Here is a 10,267-nt window from a genome sequence, read left to right as displayed (position 1 = left end):
CATAAATGGTAAGTAGGACCCACATTCCACTAACTCATTTCCCTCACATTTTATTATAAAATCAATATAAAAAAGTGGGTCCCGCGTTCCACTAACTTTTTCAACCAACTTTTCTTTATATTTCTTAAAACTCGTGCTCGGTCAAAGTGCTACTCCTAATGGGAACGGAGGGGGTAGTACTATTTGTAATGTAATAAGTGAATGCAAACTTAATGATCTATCTAAAGAATATGCCTTGCGTTGCCTTAAAATCAATCACAAAACACCAAAAGTATAAAAACGATATTTAGAAGAAATAAAGCTACAAAAAGCTCAAATATTATATGGCGTTTTCTTTTTATATTTAGGAAAGTGGGGCACGTCACCTCTGGGCCCACTACACTCGAAGATATTTTTAAATACATAGAGTAACGTTCCAAGAGATTGGGAATTTAGTCCATTTGACGCTTATGCCCTCAGAGGAGTATTTTCTCTAACGTAGGTTAGAAGGTAAATGCGTATAACGTCGCTGGGCAAATATGTCAAATCCGATAAATTTGCTCTGGCATTAAGAAATTTCCAGTGCCGTTATAATTTCTCAGGTAGAGCTAAAGTGATGACGATCCCTCTCTACAGTTAGCTCTGTAAACTACCGAAGAAATGTACAGTTCGTGCAATCCGTTGTTGGCACCTGCTGCTCTCACTTCTTCACCTCCGATTCCACGTCAGTTCTCCTCACTGGTAATCTATCGCTTCGCATTTTCTCGAGTTTCATGTGATTGATAAATTGCGCTGCAAAAAAAAATCCATTTTTCTGCTTAATTGCTGAATCTGGAACGGAGCTACCTGTGATCGCAATCGCAATCGCAGTCGATTTTTACGAAATTTAGCGGCGGAAGTTGCTATTGATTTGGTGATGGTTTACGGATGGGGGAATTGTTGAAGTAATCCCTAAGTTTCGTGTTACTATGAATGGATTCTCGTTGAAATTGATGATGTATTGATGTAGGTTGATAGTTCAAGGAGCTGATGAGTGATCAGTTTCTCTTCATATGCAGGATGAATGTTTTAGCATTTTTTTTATTTAATTATCTTTATTTTGGGTTTCGCATATAGATTTTTCGTTTCTGCTGTGAGGAAATTGTCACGGTGATACAATTCTGTAACTAACATGAAATGCTGGCGGATATTGTATTAGCTAGACAAAAGGCAGTGCTAAATTTTGATCTATGATGAACCAAGTTCTGATTTTTGTTAAAGTAGGAGTAAAAATTTTAAATTGTGTTCCTTAAAGGTATTCTCGAATTCATTTGACAGGCCTCGGTTAGTGGTTGGTGCGTTTCTAAGAAACCTTAAAGTTTTGATTTTTGTTAAAGTAGGAGTAAAATTTTTAAATTGTGTTCCTTAAAGGTATTCTCGAATTCATTTGACAGGCCTCGGTTAGTGGTTGGTGCGTTTCTAAGCAACCTTGTGGACTCATAGTCGATTCTCGAAAAGTACTAGCAAATAGCAGAGCTACTTCCTTGTCCAGGACTATAGCACATGGAAAGGTATGATTTCCATTTTTTACATATACATTTTTTCTTGCTGTAAACAGTTGCAAGATATTATTAATGATCCAAAAGAATTTACTAGTAATCAGTGGATCATACACTTTTGGTGATCATTGGATCAGTTTTCAGTGGATCAGTTTTCAAATGCACCCTTCAGTTTATATTTCTATGTTTATATGAGTATATTGAGAATGTTTTCTTTCTCACCTTCTCATTAGGTCGACATGTCTTCTGCCTCTGAAGTTATAACTGATAACGGTTCGGCTGTAGTAGAGATGGAAGAAGCTGCTGAAAACATAGCGATTTTTAGTTTAGATCCATCCTTGGAAGCTTATAAAGATCACTTCAAATACAGAATAAGGACTTTTAGGGATCGGAAAGGGCTCATTGAGAAACATGAGGGAAGCCTTGAGGAATTTTCACAAGGTCACAGTTACCAGTGAAATTGTTATTTTACTGTTATGGTGCTACCGTTTTTGTGCAATGGAAACTGACATACTGTTACAGCCCTTTGCTAATTTACGAGATCAAAGTATTCCATTTGTATAGATATGTGAATAATAAAAAGTGGCTTTTTTGTAATGCGAATGTTCATATTTCAGGTTATTTACGGTTTGGATTTAATCATGAAGAAGGTTGCATTGTGTACCGTGAATGGGCGCCCGCTGCACAGTGAGTTTGTTAAGCCCATAGATATAGAGTTATGGTAATAAACGATAAATTGATGCTTTTCACCATCAAAAGAATGGTTCAAATCATGGGATGTAAAAATTCAAAGATGTACTACTTCCAGTATCCAACATTCTGCATGTGAAGCGGGCATATCAACTAATGCTGCAAATGTCTTTTCTAGATTGTTGGCATATTTTTCTCGTATCTGGTGGCGGGCCTCACAGTTTACTTGTTTATGACCAGGGAAGCAGAAGTCATTGGTGATTTTAATGGTTGGAATGGTGCTGCTCACAAAATGGAGAAAGATCAATTTGGTGTATGGAGTGTCCGAATTCCTGATATTGGAGGGGACCCAGCCATACCACACAACTCAAGGGTCAAGTTCAGATTCAAGCATGGCAATGGAGTTTGGGTAGACCGGATTCCTGCTTGGATAAAGTATGCGACTCGCGATCCTACAAAATTTGCAGCCGCTTATGATGGCGTGTACTGGGACCCACCACCTTCAGAAAGGTATACTGTGACTAAAATATACAGATTAACATCACACATTTCAGTCTAGACTCTTGGGTGTTTAGTTGCTCTAGGTCCATTCTTTTACATGGTATATGTAAATTATTCCAGTAAAGTACTTTTTCATGTCTTGGATACATATATCTTGGGAGAAATCATAGTGCTGTTTCTGTCTTGTAAATTTGAGTAGACATCAGGTTAAAAAATCTCTCATTTCAATAGTCATGCAGGTACCAGTTTAAATATCCTCGTCCACCTAAACCAGAAGCACCTAGAATATATGAAGCACATGTTGGAATGAGTAGTTCAGAACCCCGTGTCAATACATATCGGGAATTCGCTGATGATGTTTTGCCTCGCATTAGAGCAAACAACTATAACACAGTTCAGTTGATGGCTGTAATGGAGCACTCCTACTACGCATCATTTGGGTATCATGTTACCAACTTTTTTGCTGTGAGCAGCCATTCCGGTACCCCAGAAGACCTCAAGTACTTAATTGATAAGGCACATGGCTTAGGTCTTCGGGTATTGATGGATGTGGTTCACAGCCATGCAAGTAACAATATCACTGATGGCCTTAATGGTTTTGATGTTGGGCAAAGCTCTCAAGATTCTTACTTTCACACCGGAGCTCGCGGATATCACAAGTTGTGGGATAGCAGGCTATTCAATTATGCAAATTGGGAAGTTCTTCGATTCCTCCTCTCCAATCTGAGGTGGTGGCTTGATGAGTTTAAGTTTGATGGATTTCGATTTGATGGGGTAACCTCAATGTTATATCATCATCATGGAATAAACATGGGATTCTCTGGAGACTACAATGAGTACTTCAGTGAGGCAACAGATGTTGATGCTGTGGTTTACATGATGTTGGCTAATAATCTGATACACAGCATTTTGCCTGATGCAACTGTAGTTGCTGAAGATGTTTCTGGCATGCCTGGACTTGGCCGGCCGGTCTCTGAAGGTGGAATTGGTTTTGACTATCGCTTAGCCATGGCCATTCCCGACAAGTGGATTGACTACTTAAAGAATAAGAAGGATGAAGAATGGTCAATGAGTGAAATATCATGGAGTTTGACAAATAGGCGATACACTGAAAAGTGTATAGCTTATGCTGAGAGCCATGATCAGGTGATTATAACCATTTTCAAACTTAACTTTATATCCCACACTTATAATTCTGGCATATACATGCACAAAAAACATCAATCTTTTCTATGTTACCTTTACTTCCCTTGTTAAATATGTTCTTGAGTTTCTTTCCATCTATTTTCATTTCAGTTTCATGTATTTATAATGCCGTTGGCTTGTGTAATGAGTAGGCTATTGTTGGTGACAAAACAACTGCATTTCTCTTGATGGATAAAGATATGTATACTGGTATGTCCTGTTTGAACGATGCGTCTCCAGTAATTGAGCGTGGAATTGCCCTTCACAAGGTACTACAGTAATCTTGTACAGTTAGATTGTTTTTTTGTTTGCCCTGTGAATTACAGTGTATGAAATTGTGGATCATTTTTACAGATGATTCATTTCTTAACAATGGCATTAGGAGGAGAGGGTTACCTTAATTTCATGGGAAATGAGGTAAGTGGCCAGGCCTAAAGTCGAGAATTTCCTCCAAATGATGCATGTTGACCATAGATATATATTGCTCGGTTTGGAGCTTCTTTTTATGAGTATTGTAAAATTTGTGGATAAGATAATTTAGCTAGGTTAACGAAGAGAAATTGATTTGAAATAGGTAGCTCATAGAGCTGTCTTGATGGTCTGTTGGGATGAATCAGTTTAATTAACTAGTAACTACAACTATATACTGTACCTTTTATCTTTGATGGTAAGAGGTACTTCGTTTCCGTAACACTACTGAATTTGTGGTCAATATCTATCGTAGTTTGGGCATCCAGATTGGATTGACTTCCCCAGAGAAGGCAATGGCTGGAGTTATGACAAATGCAGACGTCAGTGGGAGCTCGTGGATACCGAGCATTTGAGATTCAAGGTCCATTGTTTCTCTCATTTTATGATTTAATGCTTTCCTGAGTTCTGCTGTTCGAGACAATCTCATGCTGGAACCATGCAATTTTGCTTTTCTGCATATGTTTTAAGTTCTAACTTATGAGATTTTTAATTTGTCTTGCAACATTTGGTCTCTTCTGGAAACATCACATGGATTGAGATTATTAACTTGCACACTAGGGGAGTGTTGTAATATATTAGATACACTTCACCGGATATCTGCATCTGAATCCAATGTTTTTTCACTTGTGATCGTAAATGCAGTTTCTGAATGCTTTTGACAGAGCCATGAATTTGCTTGATGAAAAATTTAAATTTCTTGCGTCATCAAAACAGTTTGTAAGCAGCACGGATGATGCTGACAAGGTAAAAGTACATTCTAGCAACAATATCTGGCTTTTGTAGGATATTTTTAGCTTCTAGTACCAAAAATATCTCCAATTTGATGGTTGATTGTTTGATACAGGTCATTGTTTTTGAACGTGGAGATCTGGTATTTGTGTTCAACTTTCACCCGGAAAATACATACGAAGGGTATGTTCCTTTTATTATGCAATCAAATTGCTTATCTCTTGCCAGTTCAGATTTTCAGTGGAGTATAGCTTGGTTGTAATAACTATGGTTTACTCGAAACACATTTCACGTGCAGGTATAAAGTCGGTTGCGACCTGCCTGGAAAATATAGAGTGGCTTTGGACAGTGACGCTTGGGACTTTGGTGGACCTGGAAGAGTAAGAACCCCTTGCACTTGAAACACAGTCCCCCTTGGTTAGACAAGCTCGCCTTTTGAACAAGATAATACGTTACCACCAAGTCATGGTCGATAAATGCTGCTTCAAAATAGTTGAGACATAATTTAAGCAAATATAGATTATTTGATTCTATATTCATAAAGCCTGAATTTGTTCTCAGGTGGCTCATGATTCAGACCATTTCACAAGCCCCGAAGGTGTACCCGGTGTTCCTGAAACAAATTTTAACAATCGTCCCAATTCCTTCAAAGTTCTCTCTCCGCCTCGTACATGTGTGGTATGCTTCTAATGCGAATTTCGTGTGTTCTTTAAAAGTTATTCAGTTTCTAATATCATCTGTTGCAGGTTTACTATCGAGTTGAAGAAGAAGTAAAAGAAAGCAATATTGATGGATATGATGCATCTCTAGCAAAACTGCCAAACAAAGAAGTCTCTCAGGGAGGTGATGAAGATAGCAACAACGGTGCTAAGGAATTAGTACCAGGAACGCGCGCTTTGGAAGATGAAGATGACGCATAGTGCTAGAAACGGGGGCGGTAGGAGATGGCAGCTTAACAGATTTAGTAAACATGAAACTTTAGTTTTTTAGTTACTAAATGTTGGAATGAAAGCCCCTTTTGTGACAACTGTATGAAACTACCTTGTGATATATTTCAACTAAATGTTGGAATGAAACCAGAAAACAAGAAAGCAAAATTAAGCAAGTATCCCATCAACATATATACACATCAAATATAGTAAAAATAGTGAATTTTCTTGGACAGAAAATTACATAACACAGTGTTGGATTGTGTCAATCTACGCAGCATTGATCATCAATACAAATCAGTATTCATCATCAATGAGAAAATCAGCAGGTTTGATTCTTGCAACATAGCCATATTTGGAAGTACTATACTTCTTATGCACACCACTGAGCTTTCCGGTTCCCGACTTCTGGTGGAAATTCACCATCAGCGCCGCACATTCCCTACAAAAATGCAATAATCTGAGTAAATTCATCATGGCATATAGACTGATCATCCCGTTTTCCATCAGTTAACGTAGAGCCTTACATGAGCTGTTCTTGAGTGTAGCTCGTATGCACTTGGCTCGTCTTGCTCCATTTCTTGCATCCACTGAGAGTGCATTGAGCAGTGAAGACGGCAGCAGCTGCTAGCATCGATGGAGTGAAGCACAGCATCTCGTACTCAACGAGGCAGAGCTCGATTATGAAGAAGGACAAAAGCTCCATCTACGCCAACAAGTCAAGAATCATCCATTCTGATCAATAATCAAAAGTCCAAGATTTCAAGAAACCAACCTTGTTATCAGATTGTGCGGCTTTCAAGAAACGCTTCATGAACACGTAGGGCGTTGGCAACGACATATTGAACTGCAAGGTATTCACAATCAACTTCTCCTGCATATGTTCATCATTGCATCAGAAAAAAATGAGTTCAAAACTAGTGAAAAAAGAGAAGTTCCTAGTTTTGCAGATTCATACCATGTCTAGGACTTCTTTTCTGCAGTAGGCTTTATCGGATATCACAATAAGATCCTCGACAACGGGGACAGAGACTTCCTCGTATTTGCAAGCTAGGAGCATAGCAGTGACACCAACTAGCTGCAGTTTCTTCCTCACCACTGGTTGGAGGGCTAAGAATCTATCTATCAGATTGACAGTTAGATACAGCGTCTCGTCCATCAGTTCGAACTTGTAATGCACCTATACAGACAAAACATTATATCAATGTTTAATGAGGAATTGAAATTGCAATTACATTAGTCTTTGAAATTTAACATAGTTCTATGTTTTTACCTCGATCAGCCAGTCAATGAGGATGCCTCTCATTCGTTCGTTGATATCAGACTGGCGTGCCATATAGTTTGAAGGGACACAGCATGAGCTCTGCAAGAAGCTTATAGAGTTAAAAACACAAAATGGAGATAGGCATCGATCATCATTACACGAGGAGAGGCAAGAAAAGAGCAAAACAGCTCACTTTTTTGCAATTTCTTGTAACAGTACTTCGCATAAAATTTCATTATGTCAAATAAGAACACACAAAAAACCCGAATATTAGAGCTATCGAGCAACTTAAGAGATAAGATGTTTCACCTCCATCTTTTTATAGTAAGTGTATAAATCATCAATGTATTCAGTAACTGCAAGTGGATTGCTTTTATCACAGCTATCTATATCGATTACTGGCTCCTCCTCGTCCTCCCCATCGATATCTTCCATTTCAACTTCAACATCCTATATGAATTCATTCACAAGTTCAAGAACTGCAACCAAAGTGATACTTAAATACAAATATCATCAGCAAGTAAAACGAAGTACCATTCGATCAATCTCTTCCAGCATAGCTTCTGTGTGCTGCACAAACATTGGCACATCATGATCATCCAAATTCTTGTAGTCATCATCTGCATCGATAATAATGCAGTCGTGGGGCTGGTTCGTACTTGAAGTAGTTCGACGAACTGATGATGGCTTCACTTCCTAAAACATCACATGATTCAATCTACATTAATAAAATCCCAATCCAATCACCTTAAGGGGTGTTCGGTTGGCAAGACTAAATCTCATGATTAAATATGTATTATGTTTGGTTCATAAGATTAACCCCCTCAACTTAATCCTAGATGGATAGTCTCATGATAATTAGTCATAGCCTCCTCCCTCCAACTAAAACAATCTCACAACTTAATCCTAGATGGATAGTCTCATGATTATTAGTCATGACAACCGAACACCACCTTAATGTATTAAAAACTCTACTTTCTTCTTATATTTCTCTAAATACAAAAAATCTACCCTCAATTGATGAATGCTGCTTCCTAAAACAGCATACTATTCATTCCACCTTAAGAAAATCACAATTCAAGACTAATGAATTAAACACTCTACTTTTTTCTTTGCCTTTTATAAAAAAAAACCATTTGATTGATGAATGTTTCTTCCAAAAACAAAACATCATTCAACCATCTAAATAAAATTCCAATTCAACTCTAGTGTATTAAAAATGTCAACTTTCTTCTTAAATTTATAAAAAACACATACCTGAAATGAGGAATGCTGTGCTTTTCCAGCCAATCCAGAAGCAAACTTCCTAAAACAACAACAGATTATGAGCTCCAAAATACACTTATCCGGCTCCCCAAAACTACATCGTTTAACAACTATCAAAAGATCTCAAGACAAAGATTCAAGGACTAAGAAATCAGCAAATCTCCACCAACAAACCTTGTGCCAGCACGATGCACTGGACCGACACAGTTCTTACCACCGGCCTCGTTTTTCCTGATCAAGATCAGCACCCAGCATTCGTTCAATACATAACCAAAACACACATCATAAATGGAAACACATAAAACACCTTCTTAACAATCAAATTCAAAGAAAAACATACTCTGCCAAAACCCCTCTTTTGTGAACAGCACAAGGGTAAGGAGGAGCTCCAATGATGTTCCTATTGATTACACTCAAAGCCCTTCTGTTGTTCCCCACACCAGCTGCAAATTTTCCAACTCCACCCTTCAAACCCCCTATATACACAAATTAATCATTCACTTCATCAATTTTTTGTCAAAGATTCCAACTTTATTCAAGTTGAAGCAACCCATGGCTAGAATTGGAAAAGATTGAATCCCACATTTTACTTTATGCTATTTTTTTTTTTCAAATTTCAAACTACCTTGAGCGTTTGAAGAAGGCTTGATCACGCCCGGAAAATTCTCATCCGATCCCATCTTCATCATCTTTTCTTTCAAATTCAGCTACTGAGAATGAAAAAGAAAGGCTTTAATCATCAACCCATATAAAATTCAAGATTCAAGACTGAATTTTTATGAACAAGAAAAAAAGGGCCACCTCCAAATCAAGGACTCCGTGCGTTTCTGGTTAATCAATGGAGACAAAATCACTCCCAATTTATCCACACCAGTGTGTGTACTGTGTGAAATCTGCGTTTCTGGTTCAATTTAATCCCAGAAATGCCAGTTGGGGAGGATTCGGAGAGAACGTAAACATCGGATTCATGTCTTTATTATTTATTTTCATATTCTTTTTGCTCTTTTTTGGATCATATTTTTGAAAACAACGGCTAGTGAATCTGAGCCGTTGGATGCAGATGTGCACTTTTCCCAAACATTTTTAAGTCAAAATGCAATTTTTTTTCATTTAATTCTCCATTTACTATGCAAATGGTAATTATTTAATTGCATTCTTTTCTTTTCCCAACTTTTTTTAGTATGAAATTTAATCATGGGAGTACTTACTAATTTCTTATTGGGAATATAATAAATTGTGTTTATATATTTATAAATTGTGGAAAAAATACTTGAATGTTTCTTTTATGTAAATAAATATATATGGGTTTGGTGTAAATATTTTTCCAAAAATCAATGAAAATATAGTTTGTGTATTAGGTTGTGGATGAAGATATTTTATATGATATATGATATCATTGTATCTCAAGTTGAGATATAAACATATTTTGCGATATTATATAATGTCACGAGCTAAAGTACTTATTATCTGATTCTTTGCCTTGTATAATAGTATCAATTTAGAAGTCCACAATTTCTTGAAACTTTTCCATAATATAAATCTTCATATGCTAACGAATTGGCTTTTACCATAAATCAAGGGTCGATATTCATGCTAACTCATTCCACTCACATTTCATTTAAAACTAATATATACAAGTGGGACCCCTATTCCACAAGTTGAGATTTAAACATATTTTGCGATATTATATAATGTCACAAGCTAAACTTATTATC

At 37.1% G+C, this 10,267-nt stretch overlaps 2 protein-coding genes across 3 annotated transcripts; one reads left to right on the top strand and one right to left on the bottom strand.

Annotated features, from left to right (window-relative positions):
- The first annotated feature begins 584 nt into the window (after positions 1-584).
- LOC125200693 (1,4-alpha-glucan-branching enzyme-like) lies at positions 585-6,198 on the top strand. 2 transcript variants are annotated; one of them, XM_048098429.1, is made up of 14 exons: positions 586-720; positions 1,413-1,529; positions 1,751-1,958; positions 2,135-2,204; positions 2,448-2,717; positions 2,948-3,854; positions 4,046-4,162; positions 4,248-4,310; positions 4,618-4,725; positions 5,007-5,108; positions 5,209-5,276; positions 5,392-5,473; positions 5,655-5,771; positions 5,840-6,198. In XM_048098429.1, exons 1-14 carry the CDS (start codon positions 640-642, stop codon positions 6,011-6,013), a joined length of 2,484 nt encoding a protein of 827 aa, XP_047954386.1. In that variant the 5' UTR covers positions 586-639; the 3' UTR covers positions 6,014-6,198. The 2 variants fall into 2 exon arrangements, 1 of the variants encoding a protein (XP_047954386.1); XR_007172746.1 differs by lacking the exon at positions 5,840-6,198 and having other exon boundaries at positions 585-720; positions 5,392-5,561; positions 5,655-5,731.
- On the bottom strand, positions 6,191-9,504 carry LOC125200694 (cyclin-B2-3-like). Its single transcript, XM_048098430.1, has 12 exons — positions 9,354-9,504; positions 9,178-9,262; positions 8,893-9,028; positions 8,727-8,783; positions 8,544-8,592; positions 7,821-7,982; positions 7,596-7,736; positions 7,296-7,385; positions 6,981-7,202; positions 6,798-6,896; positions 6,550-6,728; positions 6,191-6,464 (listed from the first exon to the last, which is right to left on the bottom strand). Exons 2-12 carry the CDS (start codon positions 9,239-9,241, stop codon positions 6,320-6,322), a joined length of 1,344 nt encoding a protein of 447 aa, XP_047954387.1. The 5' UTR covers positions 9,242-9,262; positions 9,354-9,504; the 3' UTR covers positions 6,191-6,319.
- Positions 9,505-10,267: the final 763 nt, after the last annotated feature.

Source organism: Salvia hispanica, chromosome 1, assembly GCF_023119035.1.
Source record: "Salvia hispanica cultivar TCC Black 2014 chromosome 1, UniMelb_Shisp_WGS_1.0, whole genome shotgun sequence".
Taxonomy (NCBI): domain Eukaryota; kingdom Viridiplantae; phylum Streptophyta; class Magnoliopsida; order Lamiales; family Lamiaceae; genus Salvia; species Salvia hispanica.
This window is presented reverse-complemented; position numbering and strand designations above follow the sequence as displayed.